Source organism: Cajanus cajan, chromosome 10, assembly GCF_000230855.2.
Source record: "Cajanus cajan strain Asha chromosome 10, NIPB_CcT2T_4, whole genome shotgun sequence".
In the NCBI taxonomy this organism is placed as follows: Eukaryota; Viridiplantae; Streptophyta; class Magnoliopsida; order Fabales; family Fabaceae; genus Cajanus; species Cajanus cajan.
In genome coordinates, this window is record NC_138526.1 from 47,961,892 (window position 1) to 47,988,288 (window position 26,397).

General features: G+C 34.0%; 3 protein-coding genes across 5 annotated transcripts; 2 read left to right on the forward strand and 1 right to left on the reverse strand.

The window, feature by feature from the left end:
* Window positions 1-3,032: 3,032 nt before the first annotated feature.
* Window positions 3,033-8,560, forward strand: LOC109806754 (uncharacterized). Its single transcript, XM_020369263.3, has 3 exons — window positions 3,033-3,365; window positions 3,562-7,819; window positions 8,148-8,560. The coding sequence occupies exon 2, from the start codon at window positions 3,653-3,655 to the stop codon at window positions 7,805-7,807; it is 4,155 nt and encodes a 1,384-aa protein (XP_020224852.2). The 5' UTR covers window positions 3,033-3,365; window positions 3,562-3,652; the 3' UTR covers window positions 7,808-7,819; window positions 8,148-8,560.
* Window positions 8,561-11,690: 3,130 nt separating this feature from the next.
* Window positions 11,691-17,167, forward strand: LOC109805743 (uncharacterized). Of its 2 annotated transcripts, none has more exons than XM_020367924.3 (3): window positions 11,691-12,060; window positions 12,268-16,440; window positions 16,892-17,167. In XM_020367924.3, exon 2 carries the CDS (start codon window positions 12,349-12,351, stop codon window positions 16,426-16,428), a length of 4,080 nt encoding a protein of 1,359 aa, XP_020223513.1. In that variant the 5' UTR covers window positions 11,691-12,060; window positions 12,268-12,348; the 3' UTR covers window positions 16,429-16,440; window positions 16,892-17,167. The 2 variants fall into 2 exon arrangements, with proteins under 2 accessions (XP_020223513.1, XP_020223514.1); XM_020367925.3 differs by having other exon boundaries at window positions 11,691-12,039.
* A 1,699-nt stretch (window positions 17,168-18,866) lies between these two features.
* On the reverse strand, window positions 18,867-25,135 carry LOC109805989 (P-loop containing nucleoside triphosphate hydrolases superfamily protein). Of its 2 annotated transcripts, none has more exons than XM_020368307.3 (23): window positions 24,989-25,135; window positions 24,636-24,893; window positions 24,407-24,536; window positions 23,883-24,038; window positions 23,318-23,794; window positions 22,915-23,012; window positions 22,656-22,812; window positions 22,488-22,557; window positions 22,238-22,314; window positions 22,095-22,148; window positions 21,935-22,015; window positions 21,730-21,841; window positions 21,505-21,591; window positions 21,229-21,404; window positions 20,983-21,144; window positions 20,786-20,893; window positions 20,551-20,709; window positions 20,362-20,445; window positions 20,062-20,267; window positions 19,881-19,982; window positions 19,686-19,795; window positions 19,461-19,612; window positions 18,867-19,324 (listed from the first exon to the last, which is right to left on the reverse strand). In XM_020368307.3, exons 2-23 carry the CDS (start codon window positions 24,809-24,811, stop codon window positions 19,103-19,105), a joined length of 3,156 nt encoding a protein of 1,051 aa, XP_020223896.1. In that variant the 5' UTR covers window positions 24,812-24,893; window positions 24,989-25,135; the 3' UTR covers window positions 18,867-19,102. The 2 variants fall into 2 exon arrangements, with proteins under 2 accessions (XP_020223896.1, XP_020223897.1); XM_020368308.2 differs by having other exon boundaries at window positions 24,636-24,880; window positions 24,989-25,110.
* Between the last annotated feature and the right edge of the window lie 1,262 nt (window positions 25,136-26,397).

The following is a 26,397-nucleotide window of genomic DNA, read 5'->3' on the forward strand; positions in this document are numbered from 1 at the left end:
AATATTATGGTTACAGCTAAATAGTTTCTCGTAGGAGTTCATTTTCACATTACTTTTTTTTGTATTTAAATTTAAGGTAGTGTTTGAATCTTTGTAATTATCATGATTTAACTGAAAATTATTTTGTTCTTTTATGATATTGACACTTTTTTCTCTTGTTTTCTGCATTACTGCATACACACTGTCCTACCAGAAAAGGCCGTATATTGGGTATCAATATTTGAAAATTTTGTAGATATTTTATAGTTCATATATTTAGGTTTAGGAAACGACTTGTAACTCATAAGTGAAAATTATGATATAAAATAAATTATGTTGAATAAAAAATATTCACATGAACTCATGATCTCAAAAAGAAAATTAGTCACTAATTTATTATTTTCAGTAATAAATATTTCATAATAATATAATCATTATCTATAAAAAGGAAATAATGGTGTATTCTATTTAGTACTAGTGAAAAATAAGTATTTGATATCTCACCGTAAAAAAATGAAAAAATAAAAATTGTGCATAGTTAAATAAATTAGTTAGAAAAACAAAAATGTCTAAAAAAATGTGACATTAAAATAAGATATATTTTTTATTAATATTATAATTTTATTTAGTAATTATTAATATTATAAATCATATATAATAGATCTAATATGAAAGAGGAAAAAAGCTTAATGAATTGAGAATTACTTCTTAAAAGTTAGGAGTATTTAGACAGTCAGAATAATCCAATTAATAGATTGATCGATCATTTAAATTAAAAAATTATAATTATTTTTATTTTATGATAATATTTCTAATTTAATCTCTTGGTTATTTTTTTAAAATTTATATCAATATATTTTAGATTATAATATTTTTTCATTTAATAATCTAATCTAATGTTATAAGTATCTTAATTTATTTATTTCCGAAAAAAAATCTACATTTCGTGTATTTATAAATATTTTTTAAAATATAAAAAAGTATTAAAGAGGAAAAAGAGTTAAATGAAATCAAATAGCATAAGCAACTGAAGTGTAAAACTTTAGTTATAATATTTATTTTTTTACACCAAATATTTGTTATAACTAATATGGCAAAGTCAGATGAATTATATATTATTATAGATGTGCATTTAATATGCATTTTTTTTTTGTTAAAGTTTAAATATAAATTAATAAACATAAAAATTTATTATTAAATAAAATAAATATTAGAATCAAAATATATTTTATTTATCTTTCATCAATACAAAATTAAAACTTACATAAGATAAATAATAATAAACATAAACCTTTTTTAAAATTATAAAACTTAAATATATTTTTAGTTCTTATAATATGAATGAATTTTGATTTTATAAGTATTAATTTTGATAATTATTTTTTATTTTTATAAAATAAATAAATTTTAATTTTAATTTCTACAAAAATATTTTTACTTTATTTTCATTTCCATAAAATTTAAAGCACTATCTTTTGTCGGATAATTTTATGGAGGATTTATAAAAGGTTAAAAATATCACACATTAACATGATATTACTTGTAAGTAACACTAGTCACTTGTTATTTTAATAAATAAATAATTAGTTACAAATGATTTCATAATAATTATGATTAAAATTAATAGTTCTAAATTTTAAAGATAAAAAAAAATATTTTTAAAGATATTAAAAATATATTTAATATAAAATACAATAATTAATTTATTTATTATAATTAGAAGGATTGATACATTTCGTATCTCTAATAATTATAAATAAATAGAATATTAGAAAGTTAACTTTTTTTTTTATCTTAGGAATATAATTGTCCATTACTTTTTTTTTATATTTCAAGGATATAATGATCTACTAATAAGTGAAGACAAAAAATGATTACATAGTTCAATATTTCCTTTATAATAGGTCAGTATTAGGGGTGAACATGAAATCGAGACTCGAACTGAACCTAAAAAATTCGATAAAAATTATTACTTTAAGGTGGATTCGAGCAAGTCTTATGAGTAAATCGGATTAAAATTTTGATTTTATACGAGTTATATTGGACGAGTTCGGTTTTGAATTTTTAAACCTACTAAAAACCGAACCTAGTTGGAAATGAGATAAGTTTAAATTTTTATTACTTTTGTATAACTAAACAATAATGACCCAAACTCAAAAGTTTTTATTTCAAGTATAATATAGTTATCAATTAGTAACTTATTTTTTTTTCCTTTTTCTCATAACCTATATGTTTTTTTTGTCTTCTCATTCCTCATTCAACTTCTCAACACACTAGTCCATTTTTAGAGTTTTCTTTTTGTTTCTTTTTTTGTCTTTCTTTTCCATCTTCCTGTCTCTATTTTGAATACAACTTGTGCTATTGTGGTTTCTTATGAGTTTTGTAATTTAACTTTAGATTTCTTTTGTATATAACAACTATGAATTTTGTTATATTTTATTTTAGCTTCTTTAGTTTGTGAATGTTTCATCTACAAATCTACTTGCACTATCTATTGTCACCTTCATTCTATTTTTGTACACTGTTTTAAAAATATTTTTTTACCATTTTAAGTTTCACCTTCGTTATTAAGATAATTTGATCTACAAAAAATCTCAAATCTAATTATACTCATCCACTCAAATTTAAATCTGTTTCAACTCGAACTGCCTCAAATCAAATGCTCAGTTAGTCAAATATGAATCACATTTTTTTAAAGTCAGTTTACAATAGATCGAACATTTTTCATCCGAACCCAACCAAACCCGCCCATTACCACCCTATAGATATAGTTAGATTAAAAATCCAAATAATTTAATTTATCCATAAGCATTTTGCAGTTGGAAGTAAATTCAGTGAACTGGGGAGTGAAACGACGTCGGATGCAAAAGGTTTATAGCGGTTAATCTGGATCTGACGCGTAGGATCGAACGGTGAGAAATTGGAATGGCGTGGGCCCATGAATAAGTGGCAACTCACAACGGTCTCTCTGGACTCACTTGCCTCGCTCGTTCCCTCACTCAGTCACACACTTTCATCTTCGCTTTCTTTCTCTCTCTAACTCCTAAACCAAACCAAACCGAGCCTTTTTTTTTTTTTTTTTTTTTTTTGTTGGCACACTTTTCTTCTTTTCTCTCGCGGCCTCTCTCTGGTTGCGTTCATCATCCCTGTTTGGTGCGGTGGAGTTTTTGGTCTTTTCGCTCTTCCAATCACACGGTCCCTCTCCCTCCACGTCACCTTCGTCTTCTTCGTACCCTTCCCACCTTCCTTTCGGTCTCACTATATAACAATTTTTTCATTCCCTTAGGGTTTCCAAAATACATTCTCCAATATCGCACTGCGCAACCCAACCATGCCTTCTTCCACTCATCAATTTCTCCTTCCACGTATCTTCTCTCGCGATTCAGGTATTTTATTTCTCGCTCGAATCTCCTCGCTTCTGATTCATTCTTATGTTCTCAGATTTTTCTTTTCCTTCTGAATTCGCTTTTCTGGAATGCTTCTGTGCTTTAATTGTTGTTATTGATATGTTGTTATTGTTTTGAGGAAGTTGAGATTGGTTTTTTAATGTTGTTTTTGAATTTGTGGTGTGGCGATTGTTAGGGTTTTGATTGAGATTTGTTCGTTTGGGGTTCGAGTTTTTGAAATTGGGTCCCCGAGCGCGTTTTTCGGCGGCAGCTTGGTGGTATGTTTCATGGCAATTGAGAAGAACAGCTTCAAGGTGTCTAGGCTTGATTCCGAGTGTTCTCCTCGAAGTAGGGAAAGTATGTCTAGTGACGAAGAGGTGATTCGGCGGCGTAACTCTGCCGCGGAATCGGACGATGATGACGAGTTTGATGATGCTGATTCTGGGGCCGGGTCTGATGATTTTGATTTGCTTGAATTGGGGGAGACTGGGGCGGAGTTTTGTCAGATTGGGAACCAGACTTGCAGCATTCCGTTGGAACTTTATGATCTCTCAGGCCTTGAAGATGTGCTGTCGGTGGATGTGTGGAATGAATGCTTGAGTGAGGAGGAGAGGTTTGAACTCGCTAAGTATCTGCCTGACATGGACCAAGAGACTTTTGTTCAAACCTTGAAAGAGCTTTTCAGTGGTTGTAACATGCACTTTGGGAGTCCCGTTAAGAAGTTGTTTGATATGTTGAAGGGTGGCTTGTGTGAGCCGAGAGTTGCTCTTTACAGGGAGGGCTTGAGTTTTTTTCAAAAGCGACAGCACTATCATCTGTTGAGGAAGCATCAGAACAACATGGTTAGCAATCTTTGTCAGATAAGGGATGCTTGGCTTAACTGTAGGGGATACAGTATTGAAGAAAGGCTTCGTGTCCTGAACATTATGAGAAGTCAAAAGAGTTTGATGTACGAGGAAGATTTGGAAGTTGATTCTTCAGATGAAGAGTCTGGTGAAGGTGTATGGAGCAGGAAGAACAAGGACAAGAAAATTGTGCAGAGAATGGGTCGCTATCCGGTCCATGGGGTGGGTTCTGGTTTAGATATCCATCCACGAGGGCGGTTAATGGTTATGGACCAAGAGAAGAATGGGAAACAAAACCCTAAAGGCATACTCAAGTTGGCTGGTTCAAAGCCACCTTCAGTAAAAGATCCAACTGGTCGCTCATCTTCTGTCTACCATGCTTTGAATGTGAATGCTGGGCTAAATGGTTCAACTTCTGCCCATTCTCAACAGAATAAGTCAGTGGGATATGATTCAGGGTCAATCCTCAGGGTGAGGGATCAGCTGTGGAATGGTGACAATGATGAGGAAATGTCATATGGACTGCCTGTCCATCAAGATCGCAATTTATCACGTAGCAACCTGATGGACAAAACTAGTTATCTGAAAATGGGAAAGAGGCGTGACCTTCTGAGAGGTGATGAGATAGATACTGACAATTTGATGAGTCTGTCTCTGTCTTCAAAGACTGATCTACATGGATACCCTAGAAATTCAAACCAATCTTCTGATATGAAAAATTTCAGGGCAAAGCCATCTTCAAAGAAAGGTTCATACGAATTTTCTAGAAATGTTAAGTATCCAGAAAATGTTCAACAATTTGTTGGTAGTGATCAGGTAAAGTCTAGAATGAGGAGTTCACAGTTATCGCTTAAAGGCAATATGGCTGACTCAGCAGATTATGATGAACTTTTCTATAGTAATGAGACACTGGGGCAGGAATTTGGCATGGATTCTTCATTTAAATATGATGATTGGTATCGTAAGGGAAAAAAATGGAAGGTGGGGAGAGAGTCTCCTGATGTCAGTTACACTGCTTATAGATCTTCCTCGCCGCAGGTGAGTGATAGACTCCTATCCTCTGACTTCAGAGCAAAATCATTGCAGGAGAGGCTCAGAGGGACTACTAAGCAGAGTGGAGGAAAAGATGCAATGCCTTTCAGGGGTAACCAGATTATTTTAAGAAATGAGGAAACCGAATCAGATTCATCAGAACAGTTGGGTGATGATGAGGATAACAATCCTTTATTAAACAGCAAATATGCTTACTTGATGGGTACTGCTGCTGGTTCTCGCCCGAAATCATTTAAGTCTAACCTAGATCCCAAGAAGGCTAAATTTGTTACTGATTTGAAGCCACATGCAATAACACAATCCAAAAAGAAGGGTGGCTATGCAGAGCGGGCTCATATGCATGGTGTAGAAAATTCATTCTTAAAAGCAAAGCAGAAGGGTGAAATGCTCAATGGTGGTCCTTTTCATAAACAGGCTGGTAGATTTATTGAGGAGTATCCCTCAGGATCAGATATGCTTGATGATGGTGATGATGAATGGAGACATGTATACAAAACTGGCAAGAATGGCCGAATACGAGGGGAAACTAATGACAGATTAGACATGCCCTTATTAAGTGCATACACTGCTGAGAGAAAGAAGAAAGGGAGAACTGACCTTGATCATTCCATTCACAGGTCTAAATATTTGCATGATTATGTTGGCGATGAGGATGACTCATTTGAAAGACAGTTGGTTGTGGATAATAATGAAGTTGGACAGAGAAGTTATGGGAAGAAAGCACAAAAATATGCTGCAAATAGGGGTGATCAAAGTCAGAGATCTGAGGCACCATTGCTTGGTTGCACCTCGGCGACGAAGAAGCGAAAAATGAAGGATGATGCAGTAGATATTGGTGGAAGAGATGAATTTGGCAATCTTTTGTCAAACACACCAGCAAATGATTTGACTTATTTGAAAAGGAAGTCCAAGAAAAAAATAGAGGCCGATATGGTTAGTTCAGAAATGGATAATTCTGAATTGCGTCTTAATGATATGGGGACAGCTGATGTTGAACTGGAAACCAAGCCACAGAAAAAGACATTCACTTTGATCACGCCAACAGTTCATACTGGATTTTCCTTTTCTATTATACATCTTCTTTCAGCAGTCCGCATGGCAATGATTAGTCCACATGCTGAAGATAGTTTAGAAATGGGGAAACCCAGAGTAGAGCCGAAAGCACAGGAGGCCAGTGCGAATGGTGATATTTCTAACAATAAGATGGATGCTAATTGTGAGTCTGCTGACCATCTGAATATGCTGTCTCTTACTGTTCAAGAGATTGTTAACCGTGTGAGATCAAATCCTGGTGATCCTTGCATTCTTGAGACACAAGAGCCACTGCAAGATTTGGTCAGAGGTGTTCTGAAGATATTTTCTTCCAAAACAGCGCCCTTGGGAGCTAAGGGTTGGAAGGTACTAGCAGTTTATGAAAAAACTAACAGAAGTTGGTCATGGACTGGCCCAGTTATTCATAATTCACCTGACCATGATACCATTGAGGAGGTGACATCTCCTGAAGCATGGGGTCTTCCTCATAAGATGCTTGTGAAGTTGGTTGATTCCTTTGCCAATTGGTTGAAATGTGGTCAGGAAACTCTTCAACAAATAGGAAGTCTTCCTGCTCCACCTTTGGCATTGATGCAAGTCAACCTTGATGAGAAGGAAAGGTTTAGGGATCTGAGGGCTCAAAAGAGTCTTAACACCATAAGCGCTAGTTCAGAAGAAGTGAGGGCTTATTTTCGTAAGGAGGAAGTTCTCAGGTACTCAATTCCTGACAGAGCATTCTCATATACTGCAGCTGATGGTAAAAAATCTATTGTGGCCCCTTTGAGAAGATGTGGTGGTAAGCCAACATCAAAAGCCCGAGACCATTTTATGTTGAAACGTGATCGGCCACCTCATGTTACAATTCTTTGTCTTGTAAGAGATGCAGCAGCTAGATTACCTGGAAGTATTGGCACTAGAGCAGATGTTTGTACATTAATTCGAGATTCTCAATATATTGTTGAAGATGTTTCTGATGCCCAAATTAACCAAGTAGTCAGTGGAGCCCTGGATAGATTGCATTATGAACGTGATCCTTGTGTACAGTTTGACGGGGAAAGGAAACTGTGGGTTTACTTGCATAGAGAAAGAGAAGAAGAAGATTTTGAGGATGATGGCACTTCATCCACAAAGAAATGGAAGAGGCAGAAAAAGGATGCTGCAGATCAATCTGATCAGGGAGCTGTAACTGTTGCTGGTCTTGGGACTGGGGAGCAAAGCGGATATGATTTGTGCTCAGATCTCAATGTGGATCCACCACCATGCATGGAGGATGATAAGGGAGTGGAACTCTTGTCTACTGATACAAGGCTAAATGCAGATGCCCATGTTGATGTCAATGTTGCTTCTGAAGAAGGCAATGTTTGTGAAGGTAATTCAATGGCTTGGGAGGCTCTTGATTTAAATCCCAGCCGTGAGTTATGCCAAGAAAATTCGACAAACGAAGATTTTGATGATGAATCCTTTGGGAGAGAAAGGCCTGTTGGACTATTAAGTGCTGCAAGCTTGTCGTGAAGAATTCTACAGGTAGTTATTTACCTCATTTGTCACCTTTTTGATTGTATATTGCTCTTTGCCGTATGGGTACTTGTTATCTAAAACATCATAACTTCTTTGTTTGTGACACTGGCAGTAATTATTTTAAAGAAAAAGAGGCATTAGAGAAGTTTGATAGGGTTGTTTCGAGAGAAGTAAAATTTAAGGAAAATACAGTTTTTTTTTTTGGCTACTTGAAGGATATTCTATTAGTTCCTCCGATATTCATTCATTTCTTCTGCTGTCTTTTACTTGAATGGAACTTATGGCAATGGAGCATCTGTTAATGCTTGTGCAATCTATACATCTTTCTTTGCAGGGTTTTGGTCCATTGGCAATCGAGTTCGGTCATCCTAGTTGTAGCTGTGCTTGTATATAAATGCGAGCACAGTATCTTTGTATATTGATTTGATCGCAAAGAATAGAATAGAATGTGATCTTTATTGAAGATCGTAGAATTTGGTTAGGTTAGCTGGATGTTTTAACGGCTTTACACCCGATAAATAATACCTTTTGGGTCAAAATTTCTAATGATCTGAAGTTAGCTTCTTGCGTGATGGATTAAGGAGCGCAATTTGGCGTTCTTGTATTGCATTACAAAATTCTTATTTTATCTGTAGATATGACTCAATTAAGCATGATGTCAGAACATTCAATAAGTATGTTACCAAAATGAACACGTGAAAATTATTAATTACAACTCAGACGGAATCCAGAAGACGTTGTTGATCACTGCTTGATTCATATCTTTATGCTTGCTTGAATAATCCAGTCTTGAGAGCGTTATTTGACAAATGTCACCAGAGCTAGACATGTAATTTAACACTAGTGATTTGGAATGAGCCAGAGCTATCCATTTATTTATAAATTATTTTTGTTATTGTTCATTTTACCTTGGAGAGATGACGGGATAATTTGGTGCTTTGGGTAATTCATTCTGCTTTAGGTCACGCACAAAGTCAACCATATGTTTAAGAAAAGAAAAAATTTACAATAAATTAATTTACTTACTTTTAACTTCTTGTTGTTGACTTGATTTATATTCTGATTAATTCTAAGTTTTGTTTTTTTCCTCTCCGTTGTTGCCAACCAAATATTAATTTGAACTCGCCGGTAGTAACCAAGCTAATGTTAAGTTTAATGTATGCTTGAATTATCTTGTTCATTTAATTGTAACAGGTTGACCGGGAAAGGAATTTCATCCACTGAAACATGCAGATACAATTTAGGGATGTTATATAGTCGGCTTTAGCAGCCAATAAGGTGTACTATTTCTGCATTATAAGTGTGTTGTTCTAATTATTTTAGGTAGATTAAAAAATTATAAATAGATAAAAGAGAATAATAATTATATAAAATTAAGATTTTTTTTTTGAAACTAAAATACAATAACTACTTTTTAAAAAATATTATTAGAAATAGAAATAAAAAAAGGTATAATTAATATTATGTTAAAAACTTAATATAATACTTAGAGGGTGTTTAGGGGATATTACAATCTCCCATTTTACCTGATTTCTTTTATTTAGACACAAACAGTTTGCAAAATAAGTTGTGTTTAAGATAACAACTTAAAATTTGTAAACAATTTTTTTTCCTTGGAAAATAAATTGCTTTCACGAAGTTGAAATTTTAAACTTAAAATTATTTTCAATAATTTTTTCTTTTTAAGTTGATTTATTACATAAAAATTATTATTTTTTACTTTAACCAAACGAAATTCATCTTAAAATCATTTGTGTAAGCTTATAATAATTTTTTAATATCCTTATCAACTAGTAAAGATTTTGTCTGTGCTTAATCAAAACTCTTAAATTTGAATTCTAGATATTTAGTTGTGTTAAATATTTAGAGAAAAAACACATAACTTCTAAAAAATTATTTTTCCTTACATTTAATTGAAAGTAGTAAAGACAAGTGATATATTAGGAAGATAAATTAAGCCAAAATACGTGACTTAAAATTATTGCAAAAATTAACTTCTATATATAAAATACAAACAATTATCTTATTTGAGTGTTTTTTAGACTTTTCTTTGATCACAAGACTTTAAGTATTCTTTCAACTTCATATCAAATTCATTTTTTATTTATTAAAATTATTTATAAATTTTTTAATATTTTTAAAATAAATTATCAATAAATAAAAATAATCTTGTACAACAATACAAATATCTATTTATTCAAAATTTAAATATAAGTTATATTCAAACATAGTATTTATTTATATATAATTCATTTTAAATTTTAGTTATATATCATAAACCTTTAACCTATATATATTATACAAACTAAAATATTAGTTATCTAAAATGCTTAATAATTTAATTTATAGTTAAAGTATTTTAATTTTTTTATTACATTACATACCAATTAAGAATCATCTTAAATATAATTTATCAAATAATTATTAAAAAATTAATATTTTAATTATTCATGTTAATATATAATTGGATAACGTTATTAACATTTATTTTTTCTGAAATATATAATTTTATTTATAAAAAAAATTATTACATATACAGTTGAATACAACAATTATACAAAAATCATTATAACAACTTTTTTTAGGCTTAATTTTGTGTTTGATCTCTTAAGTTTATCAATCGTGTGATTTTAACCCTTCAAATATCGTAATTGTGTGATTTTGATCCCAAATTCTAATTGGACAATTTTAGTCTTTCAAGTATTTTACTTGTATAACTTTTGACCTATTTAAGTTACACTTGTTTTTGTATATTAAATATGAACATATATATTGTATGAAAATGTTTTTAGGTTTTTATTCGACAATAAGATTTTGAAAGATTTTTTTATAATTTTATTTTTAATATGATAATTATTTATAAATTAATTTTTTAATATTTTAAAAATAAATTATTAATAAATAAAAATAATATTATACTACAGTTTAATATATTTATCATAAATTTAAAATAGAATTTATACGTTTAAAAGTATCTATTTATACAAATTTTAAATATACTTTATATATTGAAATTAATATTTATTTTTATATATAACTTATTATAAATTTTAATAACATATAATATACATTTAATTTGTGAATTGTATAACCTAAAATACTATTATACTATATTTTTCATTCATTTATTAGATGATACATATTAATTATTAGTAAAATTAATAATATATGTAGTTTAAATAAGTAAAAAAAATTGTATTATTGCAATTAATACAATTTTTAAACGTAAAAAAATACATTATTGTTGCACTTTAAATATTAAAATTATTTAATTAAAATTCAAAGAAGCAAAATTATACAATTAAAATACTTTAAAAAATTAAAATTATTTAATTAATGTTTAAAAGATTAAAATCACACCACTGACCAAAAATATATTTAAACATTTTTTTCATAACTCAAGTGTATTGAACTATTTTTTTATGGTAGTTTAGTTTTTTAAAATTGAAGTTAAAATATAATTTAATTTAATTTTATAAAAGTTAGTTCAATTTTTAATAACTTAATTTAATTTTCAAAATAATTTATTTATAGTAAAAATAAGAAAAATTACAAAATAATTACAATGAAAATTAAACTTAGATTTTCATACTCCTAACTACTTCAACTCTTCTCTATCCAATTACTAAGTTAACCCTATCGGTGAAAACAGTTTTTTTAATAGTGGTAATATATCCATATTAGAAGTTGGATTTCAATTTCAATAGATGAAAGATGTTTTGAGGGGGAAAAGAATGAAGCGCGCAACAACGATGTGGGATGCAAACTGCAAAGAGGAAGAAGGTTACAATGGTTAATCTCCCATCTGACGTTGGAATTGCGTGGGCCCATGATAGACTGCCAACTCACAACCGTCTCTCTACTCAGTACTCACTTCCCCTCCTTCCTTCCTTCCTTCCTTTCTCTCCCTCACTTTCACACTTTCACACTTTCACACTTTCATCTTCTCCTTCTTTTCCTTTCTAATCCAAACCCAAACTTCACTTTTCTTCCCTTCTTTCTGCGTTGCAACTTCCACTCATCCCTGTTTGGCTTTTGCTCTTTTTCTCTCCCATCACCACTCTCCACTCTCCTCCCTCTTCCTCTTCTCTCTACCCATCGCATCTTCCTTTTGCTCTCACTGTATAACCATTTTTCATTCCCTTAGGGTTTCCAAAACACATTCTCCAATATCGCACTGCGCTACCCAACCCTGCCTTCTTCCACTTCCTCCTTTTCGCATCAAGGTCTCTTCTCTCTCGATTGCGGTATTCTATTCTACGCTCGAATCACCTCGCTTCCTATTCTTTATTATGCCCTGCAACATCTTTTCTTCTAAATTCGCTTTTCTGGAATGTGTCTGTGGTTTAATTAGTATTGATGTTTTTATTGTTTTGAGGGAGATGAGATTATTTATTTTTTTTATTTTTTTATTATTGTTGTTGTTTTTGAATATGTGCTGTTGCGTTTGTTAGGGTTTTGATTGAGGTTTCTTCTTCGGGGGTTCGAAATTGGGCCCTGAACGCGTTTTTAGCGGCTGTTTGGTGTTATCTATCATGGCAATTGAGAAGAACAGCTGCAAGGTGTCAAGGCTTGATTCCGAGTGTTCTCCTCGAAGTAGGAAAAGTATGTCTAGTGACGAAGAGGTGATTCGGCGGCACAACTCTGCTGTGGAATCGGAGGACGACGACGGGTTTGTTGATGCTGATTCTGGGGCAGGGTCTGATGATTTTGATTTGCTTGAATTGGGTGGGACTGGGGCAGAATTTTGTCAGATTGGGAACCAGACTTGCAGCATTCCGTTGGAACTGTACGATCTTGCTGGCCTTGAAGATGTACTGTGGGTGGATGTGTGGAATGAATGCTTGAGTGAGGAGGAGAGGTTTGAACTCGCTAAGTATCTACCTGACATGGACCAAGAGACTTTTGTTCAAACTTTGAAAGAGCTCTTTAGTGGTTGCAACATGCATTTTGGGAGTCCCATTAAGAAGTTGTTTGAGATGTTGAAGGGTGGCTTGTGTGAGCCGAGAGTTGCTCTTTACAGGGAGGGCTTGAGTTTTTTCCAGAGGCGGCAGCACTATCATATGTTGAGAAAGCATCAGAACAACATGGTTAGCAATCTTTGTCAGATAAGGGATGCTTGGCTTAACTGTAGGGGATACAGTATTGAAGAAAGGCTCCGTGTCCTGAATATTATGAGAAGTCAAAAGAGTTTGATGTACGAGGAAGATTTGGTAGTTGATTCTTCAGGTGAAGGTTCCAGTGAAGGTATATGGACCAGGAAGAACAAGGATAAGAAAATTGTGCAGAAAATGGGTCGCTATCCCATCCATGGGGTGGATTCTGGTTTAGATATCCATCCAGGAGGACTGTCAGTGCTTATGGAACAAGATAAGTATGGGAAGAAAAACTCAAAAGGCATACTCAAGTTAGCTGGTTCAAACTCAGCTTCTGTGTATCATGCTTTGAATGTGAATACTGGTCTAAATGGTTCAACTTCTGCTCTTTCTCAACAGGGGAAATCAATGGGTTATGATTCAGGGTTAAAGTTCAGGAAGAGGGATCAGCTGTGGAATGGTAATGACAACGAGGAAATGTCATATGGACTGACTGTCCATCAAGATCGCAATTTATTACATAGCAACCGGATGGACAAATCTAGTTTTCTGAAAATGGCAAAGAGGCGTGACCTTCTGAGAGGTGATGAGGTAGATACCGACAATTTGATGGGTCAGTCTCTGTCTTCAAGGACTGATCTACATGGATACACTAGAAATTCCAACCAATCTTCTGATATGAAAAATTTCAGGGAAAAACCTTCTTCCAAGAAGGGTTTATATGAATTTTCTAAAAATGTTCAACAATTTGTTGGTAGTGATAAGATAAAGTCTAGATTGAGGAGTTCACAATTACCACTTAAAGGCAATATGGTTGACTTGGCAGATTATGATGAACTTTTCTGTAGCAATGAAACACAAGGACTGGAATTTGGTATGGATTCTTCATTTAAACATGATGATATGTATCGAAAGGGAAAGAAATGGAAGGTTGGGAGAGAGTCTCCTGATCTCAGTTGCACTGCTTATAGATCTTCCTCGCCACAAGTGAGTGATAGACTTCTACCCTCCGGCTTCAGGGCAAAATCATTGCAGGAGAGGATCAGAGGGGCTTCTAAGCAGAATGGAGGAAAATATGCAATGCCTTTGAGGGGTAACCAGATGCTGTTAAGAAATGAAGAAACTGAATCCGACTCGTCAGAACAGTTGGGTGATGATGGGGATAAAAATCCTTTATTTCAAAGCAAATTTGCTTACATGATGGATACTGCTGCTGGTTCTCGCACAAAATCATTAAAGTCTCGCCTAGATCCTAAGAAGGCCAAATTTGTTACAGGTTTGCAGCCACATGTAACACAATCCAAAAAGAAGGGTGGCTTTGCAAAGCGGGGGCATATGCATGGTGTAGAAAATTACCTTTCAAAAGCAAAGAAGGGTGATCTACATAATGGTGGTCCTTTTCATAAACAGGATGGTAGATTTATTGATGACTATCCCTCAGGATCAGATACGCATGTTGACGGTGATGATGATTGGAGACAGGTGTACAAGACAGGCAAGAATGGCAGAATACATGGGAAACCTATGCCCTTATTAAATGCATACACTGCTGAGAAAAAGAAGAAAGAGAGAACTGAGCTCGATCATACTATTCTGAGGTCTAAATATTTGCATGATTATGTTGGGGATGAGGATGGCACACTAGAAGTTGTGGATAATAATGAAGTTGGACAAAGTAGGCATGGGAAGAAAGGACAGAAATATGTTTCAAATAAGGGTGATCGAATTGAGAGACCTGAGGCACCATTGCTTGGTTGCAACTTGGCAACAAAGAAGCGAAAAATGAAGGATGATTCAGTAGATGTTGGTAAAAGAGATGAAAATGGCAATCATTTGTCAAACACCCTGACAGATGATTTGAATTATTTGAAAAGAAAGTCAAAGAAAAAAATAGTGGCTAAGATGGTTAGTTCAGAAATGGATACTTCTGAATTGTGTCGTACTGATATGGGGACATCAAATATATCACTGGAAACCAAGGCACGAAAAAAGGCATTCACTTTGATCACGCCAACAGTTCATACTGGATTTTCATTTTCTATTATACATCTTCTTTCAGCAGTCCGCTTGGCAATGATTAGTCCACATGCAGAAGACAGTTTAGAAATGGGGAAACCTAGAGAAGAGCTGAACAAAGCACAGGAAGGCAGTGCAATGGGTGATCTTTCTAACAATAAAATGGATACCAATTATGAGTCTGCTGACCATCTGAACATGCCATCTCTTTCTGTTCATGAGCTTGTTAATCGTGTGAGATCAAACCCTGGTGATCCTTGCATTCTTGAGATGCAAGAGCCACTGCAGGATTTGGTCAGAGGTGCTCTGAAGATATTTTCTTCCAAAACAGCACCATTAGGAGCTAAGGGTTGGAAGGTACTAGCAGTTTTTGAAAAATCTACCAGAAGTTGGTCATGGACAGGCCCAGTTATTCATAATTCACCTGACCCTGATACTATTGAGGAGGTGACAACGCCTGAGGCGTGGGGTCTTCCTCATAGGATGCTTGTGAAGTTGGTTGATTCCTTTGCCAATTGGTTGAAATGTGGTCAGGAGACTCTTCAACAAATAGGAAGTCTTCCTGCTCCTCCTTTGGCATTGATGCAAGTCAACCTTGATGAGAAGGAAAGATTTAGGGATCTGAGGGCTCAAAAAAGTCTTAATACCATAAGCCATAGTTCAGATGAAGTGAAGGCTTATTTTCGTAAAGAGGAAGTTCTCAGGTACTCAATTCCTGACAGAGCATTCTCATATACTGCAGCTGACGGTAAAAAATCTATTGTGGCCCCTTTGAGAAGATGTGGTGGTAAGCCAACATCAAAAGCCCGAGACCATTTTATGTTGAAACATGATCGGCCACCTCACGTTACAATTCTTTGTCTTGTAAGAGATGCAGCAGCTAGATTACCTGGAAGTATTGGCACTAGAGCAGATGTTTGTACATTAATTCGAGATTCTCAATATATTGTTGAAGATGTTTCTGATGCCCAAATTAACCAAGTAGTCAGTGGAGCCCTGGATAGATTGCATTATGAACGCGATCCTTGTGTACAGTTTGACGGGGAAAGGAAACTGTGGGTTTACTTGCATAGAGAAAGAGAAGAAGAAGATTTTGAGGATGATGGAACTTCATCCACAAAGAAATGGAAGAGGCAGAAAAAGGATGCTGCAGATCAATCTGATCAAGGAACAGTAACTGTTGCTGGTCATGGCACTGGGGAGCAAAGTGGGTATGATTTGTGCTCAGATCTCAATGTGGATCCACCACCATGCATTGTCGATGATAAGGAAATGGAACTTTTGTCTACTGATATAAGGCTAAATGCAGATGCCCATGTTGATGTCAATGTTGCTTCTGAAGAAGGCAATGTTTGTGACGGTAATTCAATGGCTTGGGAGGCTCTTGATTTAAATCCCACTCGAAGTCGAGAGTTATGCCATGAAAATTCAACAAACGAGGATTTTGATGATGAATCCTTTGGGAGAGAAAGGGATGTTGGACTATTAAGTACAAACTTGTGAAGAATTCTACAGGTAGTTTATTTACCTCATATGTCATCTTTTTTATTGTATTTTCCCTTTTTTCCGTTTGGCTACTTTATATCTAAAATATGATAAATCAAAATTGTTGTTCGGAAGCAAGTGTTTCATTAATGTTATGAGTTGTTTTGAAAAACAAATATAAATTTAAAGCAAATTTTACGTTATCAATTAAATTAACAAATTTTCTTAATTTTGATGAATTTTGTTATAAAAAGGACGGAAGAGAGTATTAAAAAAAAAAAAAAAGACACTAGAGAATTTTGTGAGGGTGATTTCAATTGAAATAAAATTTAAATGAAACAGTTTTATTTTTTTTTGCTAACCGATGATATTGTATTTGTTCCTACCATATTCATTCATTTCTTCGGCTATCTTTTTCTTGAAAGGAAATTATATTAATGGAGCATCTCTTAATACTTGATCTGTTCATTTTTCTGTGTAGGCATTTGCTCCATCGACACTCAAGTTCAGTCATGTGGGTTGTAGCTGTGCTTGTATATAAATGCGGGCAAAGTATCTTTGTATATTGATTTGATCTCAGAATATAGTAGAAAGTGATGTTGAAGATCGTAGATTTTGTTAGGATAGCTGGATGTTTTAACGGCTTTACATCCCACAAATAATACATTTTGGGTCGAAATTTCTAATGGAGCGCCTTTAGCCGTTCTTGTACATCTCAAAACTCTTATTTTATCTCAATTAAGACATTATGTCATTACATCCAATTTGTTCAACCAAATGAATAGGATAAAATATTAATTACAACTCAGAAGATGATAGTGGTCATTCCTTGATTTTCTTTATGCATCGTTGAGTGAACTAGTCTTGAGAACGATGTTTGATAAATGGAGCCCGAGAGCATATGGTTAAATTTGGGGGCGTCCTGAAGAGGAATCAATTACCATAGCACTAAGAGCATCTATAATGGGAGTTGCTTATAAGGATTTAGGGTTTAGGGTTTAAGGTTTAGGATTTATAGTAGATGTTCTAAGTTATCCCGTCATCTCTCCTTGGTAAATTGAAGGATATCGAAATTTTATACTATGGTAAATTGATCGCTCATTGCAAATTACTTGTCTTGGACCACATGTTCATAGTTCTAGCTAAAATGTACGTGACACAGTGTTTGAAAAAATTAATTTACAGAAGAAAAAAAAATTAACCACAATTAATTATAAGTCATTTCATATGATGATCAGCTGTGAACGTGAGGATTCTTGACAAAAAGCTACATAGTCACCTATCTCACCCTTACCAATCAGATATAGTTAAATTAGGCTTAGTGTATTTTGAGAACGAGTTTGAATTATACTCTAAATTATACTTTAATTTGTTCCAATCGGTGTAATGTTATATATATATTTTTTAAAAGTTATTACAATAATGTATTGATAACATAACTTTTTAACTTAATAATGTTTTTCACTGACTTGATATAATAGTTATATCGGTTTCTTTTATCTTACTTAAACTATACGTATTATAAAAATATTTTTATTCTAAGTATATAGTTATTTAATTTTACAATTAAATTATATATAATATTAAAATTAATATAGTCTATCAATAAGTCAAGTTGACCAAGCATGTCTCAAATATTGTTGGGACTTGATCAATTTGAGTTTGGATTCAAAGATTTAATTCTATCAAAATTTAAAGTCAAATAGAGATGCATGTATACTCAATTTTGAAAACCTAATCAAACAAGCCAATTCACGAAAATTGATCTTGTGAGCCGTCCATTTACTAAAAAAATATGGAACATTTTAGAACTGGTGTGAATTATTCAATAATTGATCGAGCCGATTCAAAATTAGTTAAAAACCAGTTGAATCAGTACTATTTCAAATAAGAAGTTCTCTTAATTTTTAAAAATAATGTAAAAATATTTTCAAAATAAATAGAAAATACATGTTTAATATTTAATTTTATTATTTTTTTAAAATCATATTTAAAAATTTGTGTATATAGTTGTTTGTTGCTACAGGAATACCCCCACTATGAAGCTGCAGCTTTATGTCAGCCATAACCTGGGTCCCAAATCCCAATTATCAGTACGAACCCGACTTTGTTCAGTTGTTCCCTTTACCTAACTACTACCCAGAGAAATCTTTCTTCACATGTTACCAGCCTGTACAAAACCATTCCCTAGCTTCGGCTTTTGTCTCTTGTTCCTGACAAAGCATTATGAAACACCCGTTTTTGGCCAAGCACCAAAGCAAATTCCTTTATCTGATTACGCACAACATAAGCAGCTGAAATGTTCCGCTCATTCTCATCTTTCTTGCTTTCGCTTGTTCCTTTCCTTTAAAACTTATGCCTGCTCCATGTGCGAAAAAGTATCTATCCTATACTAGTACTACATTACAAATTCATCGACAATTTTTTTCTAGGCTGTAGCATCGTCAAGATGTAAGTTTAGTTTTCAACACAAACACCCCCAAAATCATATTACTTAGTACGTACCAATCTCAGATGACATCAATCATATAGGTTACTGTAAAAGAAGGTAACCTTTTACATATTCCGGCCTCCATAAATATAAGCCTTTTTTTCCTTTTTCCTCTATTTTCCAAAAAAATAAAATAAATGAACATATCATTTAACGGACTTACATCTGAACAATATGCTATTTACAGAGTTTCGAATGTCCCTAGTTGATAGCTGTAAGAGGAACTCTGGAATCTCTCACTGATTGAGCGGCTTCATATGCTCCGATATGTTTAACATCTCCATTTGCTAGTTTTGGAGATTTTGAATCCCAGAAGGACCTCAACAATTCCTCAAATGATGGGGTTCTTAGTTCTTCTATGGATGAAACACTTGGTAAATTGAAGAGCCTCTTTTTTGGTGTCGAACAAGAAGGTTCGTCGACCTGAATGTCATGGTAATTTGAAAAACATTATAAAAAAAAAATCTGGTAGACAGTGAACATTATCGAGGCTGAACATACTTATATATTTTGTGCAGAATATATAGTAATGGCCCAAGTCCTGAAGTTTCTTTCTTACCGTGTATTCATTGAGAAGACATTTCCCTGCATTTTCAGTTATCTCAACAATTCTGTGGTAATGGCCACCCTTCAGTTCTCTCAGATCACCACAGCATGGAATAATCATAGAGTTCAGATTTCCACAAGCTTCATGATCAAGTTGCAACGAATCTGCAAGTGTTTTTAACTTGTCAGCTGACATTCATTACCTAGACAATGCATAGATATAAAATAAATTACTGACGATCAATGGATGAGTTAATATCCTTGTTTGCTATTCCTGCATCTTCGAGAGTAGTTGACACAGCACTTGAGAATCGGGCACGGAGAGCTTGATTAGTTTCCATTCCTCCCCTGGCCATATAGCAATGTTAAAAAAGTTAACAAAATGTATTTGCCTTTCGACTGTTTTGATCTTATTAGGGAATATAAAACCTACCTGACAATAGTATCCACAGAAGCAGCATTTCTCTTCTCTAAACTCAGCAAAGACTCTTGAGCTTTTCTCCATTGCTGTGAACCTACTTTTGCCTTGTTGAGGCTGAAGTTGTTCGTTCAGTACAGAAATTGGCAAATAGAAGAGAATATACTGGAGTGTGGAGACAAAAATATATACATACCAGATTTGAAGAACCTCCACGAGGTCTTTCTTCCCAGATTCTACAGCGGAAGTATCCTCGTGATAGTTGGATTCTGTTTTTTCCATGTGAACTCTCCATTCTGCCTTGACAGAAGACGTGGAATCCTGCATGGTTAATGCTTCTTGCCGCAGTTTGCTGGTTCTACAGTTTGCACTTTCTCGAAGATCATTGACTGCCATTTGAACCTGATAAGTATCAAAAGGAATGTTATACTCAAGTACTCATCGACAACATTATAGGTAAGCTTAGCAATTAGCATGCTTTAAACGCGAAGGTTACCAATTGTTTCTTTCTAGCATTTGAACTTGCTAGCATTTCTGCCACTTTCTCCAGTAGTTGCTTTTCTTCATATGCAGTACACTCCTACGCCCGTAAAGAATGAGAAGGTTAAAAACAAAACTGAGTGTACAAAATTTCTGATTATGATTTATTCATTTATGTAATTCTCAGAAAAGGCACTGCAATCACCTCAAACTTCTTCTCAAGTTCACACAATTTCTGATCATTGACCAATTGTGCTTCTTCCACAATTTGGGTCAGACTCGATGCATGCCTGTCTATTGTCTCGAAAAAGTTCACCGTTATTTTAGATACTGCACGTGTAGTCTCCACTGCTCTAGCATGTGCCTGAATGAAAAAAAAAAAGCAGAAATTTCAGGATCTCTAACACAGAACTTCGGTCAATAAACTAAAATAAACAGACCTCTCGTTGTTGATGAGCATAAGTTGTTAAATTGGCCTCTTGCTTGTGGAGACTACTTTGAAGATCATTTAGTAACGAATCAGCTTCTAAGGCGATTCCTTTAAAAAGCTGAAGCACATAAATTAAGTTAAACAGGCCAAAAATCTGAAGTAGAATCAACCAAGTAGAAACGACTTTAAGGGTAATAGACCACTTACATCCTCCAAGGCAGATGAATGCTTGGCTACTTCAGATTTCAAGTCATCATAAGTTATCTGGTTATTTACTTTAAGCTCCTCAGCTAAATTATCCAGAGCTTTGATACCAGAACCATACATGTTTTTCAACTTTCCTACCCGTTCTCTAAGATCTTCAGTAGCCTTCAGAATCATACCAAAATGAGGTTCATAAATCTTCAAATTAAGTATAATAAATAAATACAATTGCATACTTTGTTAACCCACCTCTGCTTTTGTTGATACAAAAGACTGCATATCTTCCTCCATGTCCTTCAATTGCTGCTCTTGATGCATTACCGAAGCCGAAACTGTCTTGTGCAGAACTTCAAGTTGTTGAGCTAACTGAGACTGGAATTTCTGGATAAGTATTCTATTACCTTCTTCAATTTTATCCTTCCGCTCTAAGGTTGGAAAAGGCAATTTATGGGAAATTTCATCCCTGATGTCAGAGTCATGTGCTTCCTCCTCCAATTTAGAAAATCATTAGAGAATGATACTTACCAATTTTGGAAAAGAGGTTTGACACATCTGATGCAGCATTCTCAAGCTCTGCTCGTAGTTCAATTGCACGCTCCACAAGTGATTTCTCTGGAAAAGCAAAAATTGTTGACAACAAAAGATCAGAAGTATACTCTTACCGAAGCCATGATACGAGTATTATTTGAACCAACCCAGAAAATGTATTAAATAGGGAACACACCAATGGCACAATTACACATGACTAACCAGATTTTAGTAGATTTGATATCAAAAATTCCTTTTCCTTAATTGTAGCATTAGCTTGTTTGTGCCTTTCCTCAAGATCAAACAATGACTGCTCAGTTTCTTCTAGACTTTTCTGAAAATACAGATATCAGATGTAAGTTTAATTCTTGAACAGATCAAAAGTCCATGACAAAAGAATGAAGCAGTTATGAACGGTCACTTTTACCTCAGTTTTTTCAAGTTTATCACTTAATTCAGCACTCAAAAATTGCTGAGAATTGTAGAGTTCTTGAAGCTCCATCAGTTGCTACACACATGTGGCGAGTTCTTGTTTCAGTAGCTAAGCAATCATGATAAATATGGAAGTAATTAATAACGATATATACCTTATCCTTAGACTCTGCTTCTTGTTCCATGCGTTCTATCTTTTCAGTCATGGCCTAGAGAACATGGTTAAAATTTAAGATTAGGAATGTTGCCAAAATTTTAACAGTATTTCTAATTTATATTTAAACACTTATAAGGAAACCTTCTTCTCTGCTTCTTCGGTAAGGTAGCGATCACGTGGTATATAGATTCCATTCTTCTCTCTTGCTGCATATACCTCTGTGAAACATAAATAAAAAGTACTATATTTCAGCCTGAACTGTCAAAGAGATAAAGAAGGAGAAAATACGGGCACAAAATATTTCAGTATTTTCTCTCTACTTAAGGGAAAAAGAACAACAAGGAGAAAACATAGGGGCAGAAACTACATTAATATGGGAACAGTCAACTACCTTGCTTTAGTCTGTCAATTTCAGAATACAAATCCTTAATCATTGCAGATTTCATCATTTTTTGATTAATCTGAAAAATTAACCAACTTCAAACTATTAGATATGCTCCGCTGCCTGATAGAAAGAGAAAAAGGTTGACCAAAATGAAGGAGCAACTATAAAAGTCACCTCTGGTTTGTTCTTGATATTTTTGGCACGGTGTGCATAATCCAAGGTACTAAGGGTCTCTTCCAGACAGTGAATGGAAGGGGATATTGTGGCAATAATGCATGTTTTGGTTTTACCACCCAAGGAATCCCTCAACAGTCTGGTTAATTTGCTATCCCTGATATAATAAGATATATCTTAATAATAAAATCATTCTCCATATTTAAAAAGTCATAAAAGGAAAATGAGAATTGACTGGAGAAGTTGCAGTTACTCATACCTATATGGGACATGACCCGAGTGCTCAACTAGAGCATTAATCACTCGACCAAGTGTAAGCAAGCTTTTATTTATCTCCCCGGCCTCCCTTGCTCTACCCTGCAAGTATTTTCTTCTTAGTGAAGCTTACTACGAATTTTTTTCTTTTTCCAGACAAACTCCATATAGAACCAGAGATGATTCCAGGAGTGAAAAAGATTAAATAGACAAGCCCCAAATGGTAATTCAATTTCTGAAATATAGTAAAGGGATTAACAAAATTTTTGACATTATTAATACACTTACAGCCTGATTACAATAAGTTATCTGCCATGCTTGAAGTATACCAAAACAAACAGATTTTCACATTTTTCTAAGTTATACCATTTAAATTCATGCGCCAACTCAAATCTAATCATTTGTACCTCTCTTGCACCAGAACGGGAAATATTCTCGGAGCCAGCGAGGTCCACAAGATTTAGCTTCCCACATTTAATCATTTCCTCACCCTCTGGAGTACATTCCTTAATATGAATTGTGATAGAAAATATGGAGTGAGAACGGCTGCTTTGTTTGTTAAGAAGAGTCTCAGCTGTACGCCTTTTTGCGGAACCTTTTTCCAATATCTTGTAAATTTCATTTGCAGTGCAAACGATCTCTTCTTCTAAGCCCCTGACAAAAACTCCCCCCTTCCCATCCTCCATTAGAGCTATAGGTTTCTTAGACTTATCATCTATAAATTTTGATGTCTCCTCAGGAGCCAAAAGATCTGTTATTTCCTCATTGTAAAGCTCTAGAAACGTTACTTTCATGTTATACTCAGCGTTCTGAGCTTCCAATATATCAAAAATCTGTTTCACAGCTCTTGGGATGACACCAGCATCACTCGGAAATTCACCATTCTGCATAATCAAGTTGTAAAGAACGAAATAGACTTCAATACAAAGCAATGACAAAACACCATAAAGAGTTTTAGTTGACATGAATAACCTTCTTTCTTGCACCTCCTTCCATTGTGTATGTCTTCCCCGTTCCAGTCTGTCCATAGGCAAAAATAGTGCAGTTATAGCCCTCAAGCACTTCATACACAATAGGACACACTGCCTGGTCATAGAGCTCTTTCTGTTGAGAGTTAGGACCAAACACCTACGCCAAAATAAACCAAAATCAGGATAATATCACGAGACAATTTTCTTCCAATAACAAGAAACATAAAAATTAAAATAAAATAAAAAAGTCTATCGTCTTCCTTATCAATATCACGATTACGATTGATAAGAGAGTAGGTACAGAACGTCAAAATAATAAAGAACTTCAAATTCAAAATTTAATTCCTGAACGTTGTTAGTTATCGTCTGGAAATCTGAACGCACATTTAATGAAACTCTCTTACCTAATTTGAGTCTTCGATTCATAAGTCATTCAATTCACAATAACTTTTATCCCGCAGTTCGTGTAATCAAAACTCCAAAATAAGAAATAAAATAAAAGAACAGGAAGCAAACAAAAAAAACCTTGTCAAATGCGAAGGTTCTATCGATCTGTTTGTTGGCGATATTCTGCACAGCTGAGACCTCTCTTCTACCTTCGTTACACGAAATCACCACCGGCGTGTGCAGCCTCATTTCATCTTCACTCAACGGCCTGCAAAGACACCGAACATTTATTTCCAGTTTCAGAGCGATAAACATTAAACGAACTCAACGACCGAGTGAGCGACGAGTTATAGCGAGTGAAACTCACCTGCACCTGACGAGGACCTGCACATTGACGCCTTTGTCCTTGTCATACTTGCTGTGACTGTTGGAATTGGAATCCGCAGATCGCAGATCTCGCAGAGGCTTGTCGCTGGAGCGCGGAGTCTGCGACGGCGACAGCGGCACCATTCCTCCGCCGACTCTTCTCTGCTGCGCCTCCATTGCGGTTCCACCTTCTAAATCAGTTCGGCGAATCGCGATCAGTGAAACGCTTCTCTCGGCGGCGTTTTACTGTAACCGAATTCTGGTGCGATCCGCGTGAGGGAAGAGCGAAAGTGCGAGAAGAATAAAGAAATGTTTGGATCGAGAGAGTTTAGAAGAATTGAAATCGGAGCTTACATTACAGTGTGCCGGCCTTGCTTGCCTTCTAGTGTGTTCTGTTTCAAACGGAATTTCACGTGAGAAATCGTCAAGTCAAAGACTGTTTACACTTCACCAATTGCTTTAAGATATTTCTTTCTTTTTTTTAATGGTTTATGTGTATATATATCTCGAGAGGGAGTGTCTCTTTTGGGAGCTGAAAGAGAAAAAAAGGTAGTGCAATTATAAAAAATAAAAAATGGAAAATGGAAATTGAATTTGATGACCGTTACGGCGTTTGAATTTGAGTGACTGTAATTGACCAGGAAAAGGGAGAGGGTGACGGCGTCCATGTGGGACGTTTCTCGTATTATCCGACCGTTATAAAAGGACAAGCTACGTCAATAAAAGGATTATTAACATTTTGTTTTGAAATTTTTTGAATCCCATTATTCGCAACCAAAGAGCCAGCAATGCTCTCTCTCTCTCTTCTAATTATTTTTAAGTGCGCTTAGATTGGATAATAGAATTGCTTTTAAAAGAAGTAGCTCTCTATAATCACTGTTTTAGAAGAAGTAGGTGTTTCCTCAGCTTCCAGCATGGTATTATCAATATTTTTTTTTCATTTCCCTCAAAAATTGGATCAAATTGTTTATTTAATTTTAAACTAGATTCGATCAAAATATACAAATTGTTTCAACAGTAAATTGGATCATCCTATTTAAAATATTATCTATTTTAATATTTATTGAATCATCGTAATTTTATTTTAAAAAAATGTCTTAGTGGATTAAGAAAGAATGATGTTATATATTATCTTTAGTCTCAATTATTATGTAATGTGAGATTTTTAAACATACTAAAATAAAAATTTATGAAATTAAGTTAATCCAATGTTTTTTATTTAATTAAATATATTTAATTTATAAAATATAAAATATAAAACTTAATTTAAAGTAAATTTTATAATAAATATTTTAAAAAAAATATTATTGTTATAATATAATTTTATGTTGTATAAAATATTACCTATTAATTTTTTTATTGTTAGTATATAAATATTTTAAATTTAATATTTTTTATATGAATGTAAGATAGATTAAAATAAATATAAACATAATTTAAACCCACCCTAAAATTTACATTTGATTAAATTTTAAAATCTGAACTCGTTTAAAATTATCAACAATGTCGGGTTAGGTTAGTGAATAATAACATGTTTAAGTAGAAATTTATAAGAACTTTAAAAAAAAATCAATAGAAATTTTTTTTAAAACGATTTTAATCAGATTTTGCCCATCCTACTAAGTAGCATGCCAAAGACCCGCCCAAAAATTTGTTTTCATGGAGAATTTTACGTATATGTAGTGACGAATCCAAAAAATTTGTTAAGTGGAGGCAATAAAATATTTTATATCCTCTTTACTAAAAAAATTTAATAATTTTTT

Bases quoted from the DNA above. Each gene is read 5' to 3' on its own strand.
- LOC109806754 (XM_020369263.3), top strand. From the start codon at position 3,653: ATGGCAATTGAGAAGAACAGCTTCAAGGTGTCTAGGCTTGATTCCGAG.
- LOC109805743 (XM_020367924.3), top strand. From the start codon at position 12,349: ATGGCAATTGAGAAGAACAGCTGCAAGGTGTCAAGGCTTGATTCCGAG.
- LOC109805989 (XM_020368307.3), bottom strand. From the start codon at position 24,811: ATGGAGGCGCAGCAGAGAAGAGTCGGCGGAGGAATGGTGCCGCTGTCG. The intron at 22,558-22,655 runs GTGACTTTTATA...TTAATTTTTCAG, and splicing joins ATATCAAGAACAAACCAGAG to ATTAATCAAAAAATGATGAA. The intron at 22,315-22,487 runs GTAGTTGACTGT...TATGTTTCACAG, and splicing joins AATTGACAGACTAAAGCAAG to AGGTATATGCAGCAAGAGAG.